The 16,464-nt window shown below is 43.5% G+C and overlaps 1 protein-coding gene across 1 annotated transcript; it reads right to left on the bottom strand.

Moving 5' to 3' along the window:
- Positions 1-135: 135 nt before the first annotated feature.
- WRAP73 (WD repeat containing, antisense to TP73) lies at positions 136-14,087 on the bottom strand. The gene is made up of 12 exons (XM_084300023.1): positions 13,991-14,087; positions 13,397-13,549; positions 12,719-12,835; positions 6,684-6,756; positions 5,704-5,807; positions 5,057-5,143; positions 4,408-4,542; positions 4,242-4,319; positions 3,182-3,287; positions 2,132-2,257; positions 1,298-1,489; positions 136-416 (listed from the first exon to the last, which is right to left on the bottom strand). Exons 1-12 carry the CDS (start codon positions 14,057-14,059, stop codon positions 307-309), a joined length of 1,350 nt encoding a protein of 449 aa, XP_084156149.1. The 5' UTR covers positions 14,060-14,087; the 3' UTR covers positions 136-306.
- Positions 14,088-16,464: the final 2,377 nt, after the last annotated feature.

Raw genomic sequence — 16,464 nt, 5'->3', positions numbered from 1 at the left:
TTTATTGGAAATTATCAAATTTAAATAACAGCTATACATTATATACACTCATACAATCTTAGAAGTGAAATTCCCTAGTTGACAATTTCAAAGAAAGTTCAACTACATGAGAACTAGTTTTCTTAAAATCCAGACTTCATTCTCTATGCTTAAGTTGCAACACCACTCAAATATAAACAGTACTTTACAGATTGGAGTTTGGTTACACTCCTTCAAATAAATAGAAGTACAAAAACCTTCAAGGTTGGGCAATGGGGTTTGACCCTCTTCCTCAAATTTGAAAGCATTTTTAAATGCAGCTGACAGTTACTTCACCTCTTCTCTTTCTAAGTAACACATACAGAAGTTCTCCTTGCTCAGAAGTGCCATGGAATCTCCACTAGGATGCCAGCAGAGAGAGACAATCTGGAAGTCACCTGCAGAAACAGATCACAGTTTGTCAGCAAGAAACCACGTCTTATTTTGGTTACCTTTTCCTAGGCTAAGTCATACACATTGCAAAAAAATATTCTCCTACTTTAGAAGCTTTAACATGGAGTTTTTGTTCCTGTTGTAGAGCCAATCCGCTCTCTAACATCTCAGTGCAAGTAATCTGTGTTACTGACCATTTCCCCAAAATGGACAGTTACTTTGTACTCCATATACAAGCATAAGCAAGTTTGGAGACTCATCATTTTAATGCAAACAAATGCCACAAGACTGTCCGCTGCTGCAGAGCTGCATGCTCTGATGATCCAGCTGCTACTTGTGGAGAGAGGAAAAAGCTGAATCTGATTTATTTTTCTGTTTAATAAGCAGAAAGACATTGATCTAGCTAATGGCCTGGTATCACTCACTGCAAACCATAAAGCTTCTCATAACACAGGCTGACCTAGAGTTCAGGTTCCCATATGTTCTATCTTTACATACCAGACTTAACACATTTTTCCCTGCTAGTATTTCTGTAGTTGTAATTTAGTTGTTTTCAGAATACCTCAAGTGTTACAACACTTGGCATTCTGCACAGTGACCATTTCTATGTAAATAAACTTACATGAATGTAAAGCTTAAGAACTCAACATATCACACAATTAATGCAACAATTAAAATCATTAGCCCCTGTGCTCTGTCCATGATGTATTTTACTGTGTTTGCTGTCTCATTTCAAATGTCTTTTTAAAAGGTAGAAACACCTAGTTAAGAAGCTCCAAGAACACAGCTAAACCTTTACATGATAATGCTTGGACCAATGTAAAAGTGGAAAAAAAAGTTTATTAGAAGCTGATGATTGCTTGTGGAAGTAATTGCAGAGCTTTACCTTCCACTGGAACCTGCACTGACACACATCCAGCTGGGGACCATAAGTAGACTTTGCTATTTCCTGTGCACACAGCAAGTCGAGGTTGTCGTGGATCCCACTGGAAAGACTGGATGGCACACAGCTGCTCTAGGACTACAGATAGCTTCAGCTTTTGAATGTCCCAGATCCAGACAGCATTAGGAATGTTATCTGTCAGAAAACAGAGGTAATCATGTGAATAGCAGAAGGAAAAACAGATCTCTCAGCCTTCTTAGAAGCAACTCAATTTGTCTTCCAGTCCTTCACTGGCTTTTATCAAATTACTCACAATTACGCTCCTCTGCTAGTAGGCTTTTACTCTGAACCACAACTTTTGCATCCTGATGTAAACAGCCCTTGGGCCCATCAAAGGAAAAAATTGAATGTTAATCCCACAACTTTTACTATTTGTGTTAATCAAAAGTTGCACTGTGACAGGTTGTAAAGAATTCTGCCTTCCAAGACACACACGCTGTATAAATAGAGGAAGGATTTGTGTACTTCATTTTCCAATACAGTGACCTCATATAGATTTGAGGAAATATAGAACAGACTATTTCTGTTAAATATAAAGCCAAAACCAAGGTAACGTAATGATAAGCAGGTCTCACAGCTCACAGTACTTTACACATGCTACACACAGAACATACACTGAATTTCCGCTGTAGTAAAGTGTTTACACAGCAGAGATCCAATTTTAAATAGGGCCTGAGTCTCTCCACAGTGCAAAATAATTCATCCATTATTGCCCATTTCTGTAAGAAAACACCACATATGAGGTTTCCCCTTTAGTAGGGGGCAGCAGGAACTCACCGTTTTTGGTTGCCAGGAAGCAGTTATCTGGACTGAATGCCAACATCCCAATCCCCATTTTGGGGTTAGCCCTATCAGCAACTGGTTTGATATACTGGAAAGAGACTGGCACCTGGGAAATGTCATCTGCAAGTGGAAATAAAAGTGTGTTACTAAACAAGCCTGCACAGACAAAATATTTTTATTCCGACTATTAAAAAAATCTCTCAAATGATAGGACAGGATTTGACTCTTCTCCAAGATGTTTCAATCAGAAACCTCAGTGTTTAAGACATTGCATCTTCATATCAACAGTTTTTACCCTTCTACCAAAAAGAAAAAAAAAAAAAAAGGACTAGAAATCCTAGCAGTTCTGAAACTAAACCATGAAAAATATGTATCTCTAACAAATACCAATGCAAGGCAAAGGCGATTTACTGTTACAGTACCACAAAAAAGATAAACAATAGAAAAATACTCATTATACCTTGTCTACTTCCTCTTTAGTATTTCAGAGTCCATTGTCATGGGGGGTAAGCTTAAAGCATTGCTAGAACTACAGCTTCCCAGACAAAAGCCTAGTCCTCTTTTCTTGCTTTTTTACACAACCTCATACTAAAGGATTAATCACTATCCTAAAAGAAATAGCAATGCTGCAACAGCTTCCAATTTCTCTTTTTTTTTTTTTTTAAATCACTAGAACTGCCACACACTATGATAAGATTCTTAATTACTAGTCAGGTGAACTATCACTCTTATCTGCTAGAGTTAAATTAACTCCAAGGTGTGAGATAATATTGTATAGGTTGAACAGATCAGAAACAAAAAACACACAATGTTAAGATAATTCTTTCAAGCAACTCCAGGATTGAGATCTGGCTACATCTCCTATGCCCAAGCAATTACAGTTCACTTGTACAATACCTCACTAGTTGGCCTCAGGAGGCCTGAGCAGAGCATCCAGAGGATCCATTCCAGTATCAAACAGGCAGAGTTTACCTATGATGTTTATTTATGGAAAGACTTCAAATGGCAAGCTCGAGTGTTTCATTTTAGTGAATTCTGGCTTACATTTACTTTGTGTGCTGAAGAGAGAACTAGCCAACGCTCTTGTTGGTGGGAAAGAAAGTCTCTCCATTTCCACAGCTGAAGGTTTCTCCACTTCTTTATACACAACCTACACAGAAACAAGTGAGAGTTTGCTTGTTTGAGAGTGCACTACTCAAGTGTATTACACCTCAGCACCCCATAGCTCATTAAAGGAGCAAAGGGTTCCAGCAGGCAAATACTGAGTCTGACATTCTCAGTGAAACATTTGTTTGTTGGAACCATGATCAAGAAAACACTCCTGTGACAAATAAACGAAAGTGAAAGTAAATGAAATGAGAAGTTTTGCTGAAGTGCATTTAATGGATCATGCCTTGCTTCTGGTTAAGAGGCATCAGCACAGCCATGGGGATTTTGCAGACTTAACAGCCTACACATGTGAACTCTTAAAGGACATCTGTCCAGATACAAGACTAGGCCTTCCTCCTCAATGGCACGCAGCACTACTACGCTGTTTTTACCTTGAAGACCTGAAGAATGAGAGCAACTTTTTGGAATAAGAGCTATAGCTTTCTGCCTGCTGCCAACTACCCACAATCTATGGGGTGAGAGACTACACATAGGCAAGGAGAAAAACAATGACAGATGTTTACAGGAAACACTCTTTAGGTGAGCTCAATGAGGTTGTAAATACAAGACAAATCACAATCCACTTCAAATGCTGTTTGAAGTTGAGAAATCGCTTCTGTTAAGTTCCCCAGTTTGTCCTCGTCATCTGCATAACCCAAATTGCTAACGCAATCACCATCTACATCAAAATACGCTGGCATATGACAGAAGTCCTGAGACTGGTGCCAACACTGAGAATCACGTGCATATTCCAAAAAATTTGGAAGGATTCCTGTTTCTCTTACATCCCCTAGTTTTCAAGGGAGTTCTCAAACACTGTTTATACCTTACAAGGAAAAAAAAAAAAAACAAAAATACAACTCTCCAGCATGAAATGCACTTGCTGGCATCTTCAGATACGAATACCTGCACCAAAGTGCTGGTAATTATCGATAGGTTTTGGATTAATACTTACAGTCTTTGTGTTAGCAACTGTTGCTGGATGTTCGAACTCTGCGATCTTTTTCCAAGTTACATGGTTCAAGATACGCACCTAATTCAAGGAAGCATTGCAAGACAGAACCGTTATGACAAAATTCTGCAAATGGTTTAGATGGAAAAGAAAAACACCTACTTCTTACCTTTTCATCATAGCTGCCAATTGCCAAAAATTGACTGCTGGGACTCCAGGCAATTGATTTTATGCCTAAGGACCATTCATACGCCCGGTATGTGGACAGCAGTCTGCCATCAAGGGAGTACAGCAATATTTTATACTGAAAAAAAAAGTTGATTAATTCTAAATACTAAGAATATCATTAAAAGCCATAGGCAGGCAAAACCACTCTTGCCAAGCTCTCCTGGGGTAAAACACAGAAATTTAATACAAAGGGCAGAGTGTCTTATCTGTGATATGAGGTGAGGCTCTAGGTATAGACACACAGAATTATTGTGCAACATAATATAAGATTTCCACAATATTAAAGAATAACTCATTTATCTGAATAGCTGCTTCCACAACATTCACAATCCAAACTAATGTATTTTTAGATAAATCACAAATCTAATGTAATGATGTTATCATTAAATAAAGACTTACGTAACAGTTTGACATACACCTGTAAGGATGCCCATTAACAATACAAGTCTATTTTAAAGGGTTTCATTTGAGTTCAGCTTTTGTTATATTTGTTTAAGGATTACAATACTAGCTATTTCAGTCACTGCTTTGTACATGGCAGCTCTAAAAAAACAACCCAAATTCTAAGTAAGCAAGATTTTTCCTCATACCTCAAGACACGTATCCCACACTGCCAGAACACAGCCATTGGGAGCCCATTCGATCCCAAACAGATCTTGTGTTTCAGTGTCAAAATGCTGTCCCCAAAAGAGAAGTAATTAGAAATATTTTACTACCAAATACCATTGGATCTGACCTAAACATGATCCCTAGTTCTGTCCTTTTAAACTCTCCCACAAAGGTAGAAATAGATACTTTGCTATTATGAAAGAAAATATTTCTACAGTTTCCGTGGTTTCTCTTTCTGGAAAAGGGCAAAAAGTTGCTGCATCTTAAAAAAAAACAAACGGCATTTCACAAAAAAACACAAAGGTGGTTACATCGAATCAGCCAAGAAATCTGGCTAACATAATTCCTTGTCTCAGAAAAGGTTTTAACTTCTCAGATTCATCCAGTTCTCCAAGACATGCTAGCATGTATTCTTCATAGACCATTCTCATTTTTAAATTGAGAATAAAACAATTTATATGAAACATTTCAAATGATCACTTTGTCAATCATCAGATACCTTCACTACCATTACTACAGCAGTTTGTTGTAAAGAAGCTCATGTCACCCAAGTGACAGCGTTTAAAGCAGTGTACAACAGATGGCTGTAGTCCGTGCAGAAGCCATGGAAGACAGGGACATGTCTTACCCTGAGTAGCTGCCAGTCACTGCATACGAAGAGGCTGACGAAGTCTTTGCAGTCACGTCTTTCTGCTACTGCCATATAGCGGCCGTCCTTAGTGAAAGCAATCCCTGACAAGGAGACAGAAAGGCAACACTAAGAGAAGGCAAGGCAGAGTAAGTGATGACTCTGCAGTGAAAAGCAGTTAAGCCTAATTCGAGGGGGAAGTAAGAGTAAAGGGGGGAAACACTTAGTTTTTACAGAAGATCCCATTAATCAAGTCAATGAGCAGTTTTCACTAATTTGCTTATGCAATTCTTGGACTTCAAATAGGAAGTCTAATGATGCAGCTTTCCAGCTACTGCAGAACTTCATCACACTTCTCAACAGACTGTTTGATTACTGACATAGTTGTTACATGAAGTCCATAGATTTCAAACAAACAGTGCATTTGGCCTAGCTGCATGTCAGGTATGCAATTACTGGTGTCCCATCAAGTTCCAGGTGTGTGTCCTGTCCACTCTTATAAAAGAAGAAATACTTTGCCATCTTCTTCACATGTGTGACTATTATACATAAACCTCAGCCGGGAAGCTGCTAACCACAGTCATGCTGCAGACGGCTCTGACAGGAGCTTCCTTTTTAAATCTTTTCATGTGTAATGAGACACTTTGGATTAGTGCTTTTCATCACAGTGCATCCAGCTTAATTTAATGTCTTATAGGACCTTTCAGAAGGGGACCAGGACAGAAAGAACAGGTACATAGAGAGCTGTAATCCTCTCAGTGAGGAAGAGGACCTCAGATCCTAGGGCAACACTCGCAGTAGTTGGCAAACGGGTACTGATTTCAGAGCTGTGCACCTCTGCGGGCAGCCAGCCCTTCAGCAGGGAGGGACTAAGAACCCTGCTCTGTTTGGAAACAGGAGCTTCATCTTCACACGTCAACTTTGTTTCTCTTTGTGCCACATTAAGAATAACATCCCCCTGTTCAAGTTGTGACACTCACCTTGCTGACAAGCTTTGGGATACTTTATATAAGACACAGACTTGGTGCACAAGGACCACACAGTTATCCGCAGCTGTTGCAAAGAGAGAACAAGGAATTATTTGCTTATTTTTGTAGATTAAAAAAATAAAAACAAAAACACAAACAACCTAGTTCAACAACACAATAAACACATCTTCTGTGGTTTAATTATGCTTTGCTATTATTCAAACAAGTCCTAAGAAAACCTGCAAGGAATTCTCTCCTGAATTCTCTTCAGTTAGCAAGGACACTTATTTCAGATTATTATATACACGTATCAAATACTCTAGAGGGGTACAGGTGCATAACACCCATACAGACACAAGCACTTTGTTAATATTGAAGTTGGGGAGGTCAGCACGAATCTAGCTTCAATTGACAATGTATAGTGTACATAGATGCTTTTCAGCTGGAAAAACAGTTTCATCACAGAATCTGGAAAAGAAATGAGGAGTTTATTGCATTTATGAATAGATGAGAAATTGCTGCAGCTTACGAGTATTGTGTCTCTTGAGATAGGGCTACTAAAAGAGAAGACTTTCTTTTAAAGACACTCAGCTTTTGATAGCTGATTTGCATTTTTCTCTTCCCTCAGCCACCCACAAGAAGGCAACATTACATAATTAAAGAACTAGAAGAGAACTACAATACAGTGTGCAAAGAAACGCATTAAACATCCTGTCTCGGGTATTTCTGGAGACCTGTGCATCCACAAATCAAGAACTGCAGAGAAGGCAGTCAGCTGCCAAACAAGCCTCTCCGCAGCTCTTCAAGGTCACAGCCTGCATTCTGGAAGCTCTGCGTTGCCATCTGCAGATTATTCAATTAAAAACAAATACTTCTCTGCCTTAGCAACGGCAGCCACACCAGACATATGTGCATCAATCAGGATGTCATGTGAACCTTTGCATTTATATCTGGAGCAAGGAATGTTTCCAGTGTAAGTTTTTTCCTTGTGTTTTCCTATGTTTTATTGTACCAAGGTAAGGGAACAGGTAAAAACTATTTTTGCAATAAAGAACAATGGTCGTAAAACCATCTTTCCCAAGACTACTGAACAACAAAATCAGTTGATTCACTACATAAGTAAAGCTTTAGCACCATCTGCCATTCTCTCACCCACCTGCATCAAGCACCAACCACCTACCAGCAGCAGTGGAACAAGTTTCTGCTGCACTTTTTTTTTTTTTTGTTTGTCCTCCATACCTATTTTCCTTCTCTGAAGCAATTGGTACAATTCGTTAGCGAGAGAGGAGCCCAAGGTAGCATCCTGTATATCTGTTCTACCTGTTAATGCTCAGACTGTGGAGGTTTTTCTTACTGCTAACATGTGCTTTCTAGCAAAAGTGACTGATAGGATTCTGCAGATTGATTTGAACACCTAACAAATGCTGCATCTCTCCAGAGATATGTGGAGTCCAAAAGCAAAAGAGCATCACTAGCTGGTTTTTTTCTACTGCTTTTGTAAACAAAAAAGTTTGTGAGACTTGAAAAGACAACACAAGAAGCATTATCATTTAATATAACAGGAAAGAGCACAACCAGATTCCAGTCTGATTGTAACAAAGGCACTACTGGACCACTGTTTGATGCAGCCTTTATTATTCTTCTCCTTTATTTAACAGCTATGAAATTACAGCTAGGCATCTACAGCACCAACCTGGAAGTTTAACAGATCCTAGAGGAATCCACTAGATGAGCAACATTAATCAAGTTTTATCACTGCAACTGCCCACTTCCGGACATACAGAAATACCACGTTGTTAGTCTGCTCTTCAGGCAAGATTTACTTTAAAAATACCAACACAATGCCTACTCACATTCTTCTACAGCAACTGCAATAGTGATATGCTGCTTGCTCCTATTAATTGCAGTGTTAAATGTACTTGCTGCTGTTCCTCCCCTGAACAAAACATGCAGGACACACAACACGTGCATTCTACAGCCACTTAATACAAGCTTAGCAGCTGCAAGCTTTGAATGCTGAGGTCTGGATTGTAATTTTTCCTGACAAAGGCATCCAAGCTTACATTTGTGTTACTGCTTGGCCTCACGACCAACTCACCTTGCCTGCTGCGTGTCACACACACTTTTATCCTGCACCATACAGACTGGCTCAGAGCCTCAGAAAACACAAAAATGCACTGCTGAGTGCGTAGGGAGAGGGAAACCTCTACCAGAAACAGCCCAGGGCATGTAAGGGCTCTTACCTCTGCCTTGCCCAAGACTGCACCTCAGAAGAGAAATGGCAAGTACACCTTCCCTGGTCCCAGCATTAAAAGCATGTGAAAGTAAGCTGCTTTGACACCCAAGATCAGGATTCTTTTCAGTTGTTTTTCGTCTCCAGACAAACAGAACATTTTCTGAACTAAGAAAGACACACCGCATGCTTCAGCTATGGACCTGACCCCTGTCTTACACAGGCTAACAATGTTCACAATCAGATGTGCCAAGAAGGGGGAACCTCCATCTTTCCAGCTGGAACTGAAACATTATTCCACAATCCTGCCCAAGCTGACATGAACTAGCCCAAGGAGGTTTACTGCCCAGCTGACAGAGGTGATTGAGAGACAGAAACAAGATCACAGAATGGCTGAAGCTGGAGGGGACCGCTGGAGATCTTCTAGTCCAACCCCTGCCACGCACAGAGGATAAGAAAGCCAAACACCACAAAAATCACAATTAGTTGTGTTCTTCTTACTGACTTTTCTCAGAGAGCTCACGGGGAAGGGACAATTGCTTTTCCAGCAGGAGAACAGACTGTGGCCCCTAAGTCCGTGGCAAGCACTTCTTGGCTGATCATTTTGAGGGATCCTTTGCTATAGGTGACTAGATTAAGTGGAGTTGTCAAACTCAAATCCAAATAATAATGGTGTCTGAGAGGTTTTCAGCTGTTGTTTTGCAGTGGAAAAACAAACCAAAAGCAGAAGCATTTTTAAAATAGCCCCAAAACAGCTGAGAAATAAAAAGTATTTAGATGGTAACGTGATAAACAGTCTCCAGTGCTGGGTTCAGGACTACGTCCCGATGTTGACAGCTATAGGCAGGTGTAAGACTGGTGATTTTCAATAGATAAAAACACACTTTTAAACAACCTTGCATCTCAAATGACTGTCAACTTTTGTCCCAGACTTGACTGGGTCACAAAGCCTCCTTACATAGCAGTGTCTGTCAGCACCGGATTTCAGAAGATTATTCAGAGCACATTCCTCGACAGAAAGCATTTTTCAACCAACGTAGCCATTTCCAGTTACTAAGGATTAGCTCCAATATACACAAACACACACATTTTTTCTGCTGCTGGAGTTCTACAGAAGTTCCTTAACGCTTTGGCACTACAGTGGAACTAAAGAGTACAGCACATGCACTTTGTAAGTATGGGTCTTAAAAGAAGCACTCCAGAACAATGCTGATTATCTTCAGATATTTATCACAAATCTTAGAAGTTTTGAAGAAGCAAAAGCTCCATTTGCTTTCTCTGCATCTTTTACCCACAGCTCGTTTAAGCTCTACATGTGCCTATCACTCCAACATTTAGGCAGAAGGACAGCACTGTAAGAGGAACAACACCAGGTACATCTTCCACAGGACAAACTGAGAACGGGGAATCTTCTGGTAATCAGCTTGCTGTGCTAGACACACTGCAATGCAGCAGGAGCACAGAACTGCCCCACAAAACGGAGAGGATTTCAGCAGGAGAGGAAGCACCTGCTGTAAAACAGAGTAGCAAACAATAGCCATGGGATGACAAGCTGCCCCCCAGGGCTCTACGTGAATCACTATCATTGACTCCATGCACTAACTTTTTCAGATTCCAGGTAGATTTCACATAGCAGGCTTTCAGAAAGTGCTTTTCTAATTTTCATTAAGCCTTTATTGATTAAAAACAATTAAAAAGTACCTTCAGATCACTATTTTATTTTTCAAAACTGCTTTTCCTAACAGAATTGTACTCTAGCTTGGTATGAACAACAAGGTGATGAAAAAGTCAAGCTGTAATTATTCTGGCTTCTTGTCATGTGCAGCTCTAAGATAGAAGCAGACAATTAGAAAAATGCCTTTCAAGTCTGGAAGCACCTTTGAGTATTTCCTGCTGCCTGGTAGAACTAGAGAACCTGTGTATACTTCCTCTCTTAAGACTGTAGCATCCAGCAGCCTTGCATAGCATGCTGTTGATTGCAGTGATTACGTGAAGATTTAGATAGCTGACAAATATGTTTTCTGTGGCACAAGTAAGTATGGATTGCTGGAAATAAATTAGCATAACCATATGCCTTCAAAAAATTCGAGTAGGAATAAAAGTTATTTGTGAGCTTACAGTGCAGCTCACATGCTGACCTGAAGAATTACAAGTATGAGTAATTAATTGATGCTGTTTGCAAGTGCCACACTACCAAAGCCAAGCTGCACTGGTTCATAGGGAAGCTTTAAGCCCTCTGTGCAATCTTTGAATTTGCTAAGGTACCTAATACACCAATATTAAGTGTCCTGACAATTTCTGTCTTGAGCACCGCTCATGTCTGCCCCACCAGACTATGGATTTAGCATGCTATAGGGTAAACACAACTCAGACATCGGCATAACCCAGGCAGCTGTCTGACAAAAGCTAATTTAGCAACCTGTTTACAGCTGGAAAGAAAACTTATCCCAACGCAGATGCCAACTTGGCAAAGGCTTAATGAAATCCTCTAAGGTCAAACCGAGTTCTGTTGGGAGGTAATAAATACTTGCTCGTCCACCCCCACACGCATGTGCCGTACGGAACTCACTTGTAGCACATAGCAGCAGCCCTCAGTTTGGGTTACACAGACTACTACGCTCCTGCCTGAGTAACAAGCGTGTCTTTACTGACTTCAGGTTGAAGCTCTGGGCTCATTTATTTTAATCACCATCAAGGTGAATCATTCCTGGAAAAAGTCAGGCTTAAATTCATCACTCCTCATAAGCCATGAGCTAGAAGGGTGGGGGAGAATGGAAGGAGACTGTTTTATAGCCAGAAAATCTCTAGTTCAGTCAGCACTAAAATCCCTGGCCAAACACTAAACAGGCTTGCCAGAGAATTCCTCAATGTGTGCACGGGGAGCTACACTTCAGCTGCAAGCATGTTTTTTCAGAGGTTTCCTCGAGAGCATCAGCACTTACACTAACTCTAGCATGCACACACATGACAAATTCCCCCATCTATCACTCAAATTTGGACAGTGGGTTAAAAAAGGGAAATCTTGCAGTGCAATATTTGAATTCACTGCTAGTGGGGATTGTGGCACAACAAGGTGTCATCTGGCTTTGAAAAGATTAGATACAGCAAAAAGAACAGTTTCTTTCAAGTGGTTCCTAGTTATTTTCTGACTGTTCTGCTCTGCACTGAATAACATCAATCGTCAGCTATAATCCAAAGACTATAAAGGTGGAGAGTCAGACTTCCACACACCTTCCAACAAGCCCTTTGTGTCCAGCACACACAAACCGCTTCAGTTTCTACACCAGAACACGGCTCTTAATCAATAAGCACTTGCATGCACTTTAATTATAATTTCACAAGTGGTTCTATCAACAGCCTTCTGACTCCTATCTATAAAATCAAGTGTTCCTGTAAGCATTCCCAAGATATAAACCTAAGAGCTTTTTTTTTAATTCCACAGCCAGTCTTAAATTTTTGTGGATGTGGTTTTGTTATGCTTGTTTGCTAGAAACCCTGAGCTTTCCCTGAGCTACCAACACCACATTTGATTACTAAAAAAGCGTCAATAAATGCCAGTTATCCCTACTCTTAAGCGCACAATTTTACCTGTATAAACTAAAGTGTCCATTCCCTATTGTAACAAATGCAATAGAATAAAATGTTAACAGAATAACACCTAAACTGGAATTAAGCTCGATTACATCTGTAAATACAGGAAAACTTGGTGTTCTTTACCACCACTACAGCTTTAAGAGCTTCTGGTTATTTTAAGAGGCGAAGTGCAGACAGCAACATCTGATACCATCAAGAGTAATCATGACTTCACACTTACATGAAACTCAGTTGTATTGAGAATGTGACGACCATCCGGACTCCAGCATGAAGCCACCAATCCTGCTGAGCCTTCGTCTATCTTACAGTGCCAGTCTGGCTGCTCCAGGGACCAGACCTAGGACAGAGGGGAAACCAAACAGGCTGCACCAAACGAACACTTCACCTAAACCTCTTCTTGCAAGAACACACCAGAGCTGAGGAAGAGTTCCTGCATTACATACCAGAGGGGTCAGGAAATCTCTGAAAGCCCGCAGCCATGAAGGACTGGCGCTGGATTCCGCTACAAAAGTAAGCCCCACACCTCTGTGTGTTAATACAAACTGTAAAGCAAGTTTTCTTCTGTGATAAATATTCTAAGGTCCAGCAATTTAAAAACAAACATGGTTTAGCCCACTTGGCAAGTTTGCATGTATTTGTTTCCTGCTGAAATAAGAAACCCTTAAAATATTCTCTAGCTTTGGTTTAAATTGGTTTGCTAGGTATTTTATTCAAATTTTGCTTGTTTTCAAACTGAGATGTTTGTGATAGTTCTGTAAATATTAGCCTGCTGGGTTACAAAGCCTCAAGCCATGCGTTGTGAATAACATCAATTACTGCAGCAAAAGCACTGAGCAACGGCTTGCTGTTACATTCTCCCTCACGCCACATGGGAAACGTACCTGGTCCGGGTGCTTACCTGGACAATCCCTCGCTTGTACATGGCACAGAGGATGAAGAGGGAGTCTGACGACCACTCCACGTACTGGATCTGGTCCAGGCAGGTGTACAGCTGCAGGATCTGCAGGGTGCTCACGTCCCGCACGATGAGCCGGTACTGCACGCACGACGCCTGGGATAAACCAAGGGCAGCGCTGAGCTGTGGTGTACCAGTGCCACAGCTACAAACTGCAACTCTCACTGCACCCCAACGAACCGCTGCTGACCCTAAGAGCTTTAGTTACAGTTTGTTTTTTATTATTATTTCCCCCCCCCTTTAGAAAGGCCTGACTGACAGAGCTGCTGTAACACAAACCTCTGTAAGAATACTTAAGCCAGCAGGGGGGCCTCTCGTCACTTAACAAACCGAGCTCATTAACTCCCAGACCGCTCGCCAGGCACAATCAGCCCTAATTCCCCCCAAACAAACCCATTTTTGGGGGGGTTTCTCGTCAGCCCCGGGAGCCGGGCAAGGCGCCGCGCTGCCCGCCAGCCCCTCACACGGCCCCGCCGCAGCCCAGCGGCCGGGGGGCGATGCCCCAGGAGGAGCCGGGCCGGTACCGAGGGCACCCACCAGGCACCTCCCGTCGGGGGAGATCCTGCCCAGCAGCCCCGACAGCCGGCACGGCTCCGAGAAGTTCATGGCGGGGCCCGGCCCGGCCCTCGCCCGGGGCCGGCGGCGGGAGGAAGGGGCAGGCGCCGCTCCGCCGGGCTGCCAATAAGGCCGGGGGGGGAGCCACGATGTACGCCGGGAAATGTAGTCCCGGCGCTGAAAGTAATTATCATGCAAATGAGCAGGGTTAATGAGAGCCCGCGCCGGCTTCGCGCCGTGCCCCGCGGGCTGAGCTTCCCCTCCCCGCGCTGCGCTTCCAGGCGGTTGGGGCCGGGCGGCTGATTGCTGGTGGGGAGAAGCCGGGCGGCCGCCACCTGCAAATGAAGCACCTCAGCAGAGGCAGAGCTCGCAGGATCTTTAAAAATTAAAGATCTTAAGGGTGTTTGTTTTCTTTTTGAGAAAAAGCTGAGAGTCGCTGCCGATGGGGGAGACAGGTCTACCCACACTGGGGTGCACCCCCCCGGTAGGCCTGGGGCAGCTGCGGACCTGGAAAAGGCCCAGGATCTGCTTTTCTGCCCCAAAATGTGCAAAGCATTGGCAACAACAGCCCCACAGGGCGATGTCCCCACACTGCTCGGCCCCTGCTCTCAAATCCATGTCAGTTTGGTGCCTGTACACAGTCCCAGCGTGGCCACACAAAGGCAGCACGCCCCGTCCCACATCCACCTCAGCTCCAGGCCCGTCCTCAGGACACGTTTTGGATCGCGCATTTAGGCCCTTAAAGCAGCTACCGTCACTCCGATGTGTTCAGGGTCCCACAAACCCATCTGTCCTCTCGCCCTGCCCACGCGTAAAGCCTGTGGGCTGGTCTGAAGCCAGGGGCAGCGATTTTGGGGTGCCTGCGGGCAGAGCTTTGGCTGTTTGGCTCTGAAGGGAGGCGGGTGAGTCAAGCACGCGACCGACTTTTTAAAGGTCACGAATACCTCTCAGTGGTTTCACCCCAGTGACTGAATGCAGTCGAAAGGGAAAGTCAGCAGGAGAACTTCAGCTTGTGAAAATGGGTGTCAGTAAACAGATAGTCGAGGAGTGCAGAAGGAAGAGTAATGCTGGCCGCCTCCTTGTGAGTGCTGTAAAATGCCTGCCAGCCCGCCGCTGGCCCTGAAGCTGTTTAAGCAAGGAAGAAGGCTCCCAGTCCTGCTGTCCTTTGGGGAACAGTCTCCCACTGCGGGCAGTGCCAAGCGAACAGCAGTGCCCTTGTATATCCTGAGCACGGCCTGCCCCAGGCCAGTAATGCCCCAGGATGGATGAGCGGGGCATTTTGACCAATGCAAGCACCAAAACAACTCCGGAGCAGCAATCTGACAGGGTGCAGAGCTTCCAGAGGTGCTGTTGCGCACATGGGGTCTCCTTCCCAACCCGACAGCAGCCATCTCGGGCTCTGTAACTCTGCTGCTGGAGCCCCAGAGGGCTGCCTTGCCCTGGAGTCACTTTGGCACCGGTGACCAGCTTAATTCCCCAGCACGCTTGGCTGAGCATTCCCCACCCCCTTGTAACTGCCTCGTATTCCAGGAAGGAGCGCACAAGCCTTTGCCTCACTTTTCACATAGCTTTCAACAGCTCCAATGTCATTGCCTAGGCGACCGGGACGCTACTAGATTGTAGTGCAGTAAATAACATAGATCCTCAATCCCAGGCCGCTCCTGTCTGCGGGAGACCTCCGGGGGAACCCGAAACGCCTGGGGAGCCAGAGCAGGTAGGAGGAAAAAAAGACAAAAGGAAACCCCTTGCTATTTGTGTGTGTGCGCTACTCAGCACAGACCCTCTCAGGAGTGCAGCCGGCAGATGACTCGTGGCCGTTCTGCTTTGTAGGGTGGCTATACAAGATTAGGAAATCTTGGAAAGTTTGCTCCAAAGTGCCTTAGATCCAGAGTTAAAGCACTTGTGGAGGAAAGACCAGCCAAGTGTGGGATAAAAAGCAGAGGAGGGGTTGGACACATGCAGGATGCTGTGGCTGGTTGCCCGCTGCCTGGCTCCGTGCGGTCAGCGGGATCGGGTCTGCACTCAGGGCTGGTGCTTGGCTGCCAGGTGCAGGAGGGACAGCCGGCTCTTCTCACGTCCCATGATCTGCGAGGGACTCCTGTCTGTCGACTTGTGTGTCTGTCAGAGAGGATTTGGTCTCACTCACTCCTCTTTTCTAAGCATTGTTTTGCACGTGTGAATTTACTAATCAGGGACAAGTGAACAAGAGCACAGGTGACATTGCGACCTTGGATTCTATCTACATTTTGCAAAGCAAGGCTTTGTCCCCCTCGTTACACTTCTGGTACCCCTTACCTGCCTTATGCTGATGAAAGAGGGAAGCTGAATTTGTAATAATTATAAGAATATTTTCAGAGCCAGTGGTTAAAATAAGAAGAAATTGTGCCCCTGGAGTGACACATCCCAACCCGTGCTGCACAGTCTGGCAGCTCAGTGTAGGAAGGTGGCAGCCCCAC

Source organism: Netta rufina (genome assembly GCF_964035555.1).
Source record: "Netta rufina genome assembly, chromosome: 22".
Classification (NCBI taxonomy): Eukaryota; Metazoa; Chordata; class Aves; order Anseriformes; family Anatidae; genus Netta; species Netta rufina.
The sequence above is the reverse complement of the archived record's forward strand: the minus strand, read 5'-3'. Positions and strand labels throughout refer to the sequence as shown.

Coding starts and splice junctions, on each gene's coding strand:
- WRAP73 (XM_084300023.1), bottom strand. CDS start 14,059: ATGAACTTCTCGGAGCCGTGCCGGCTGTCGGGGCTGCTGGGCAGGATC. Junction 13,550..13,990: donor CCCCCGACGGGAGGTGCCTG/GTGGGTGCCCTC, acceptor GGTTTATCCCAG/GCGTCGTGCGTGCAGTACCG. Junction 417..1,297: donor AGTGCAGGTTCCAGTGGAAG/GTAAAGCTCTGC, acceptor CTGTTTCTGCAG/GTGACTTCCAGATTGTCTCT.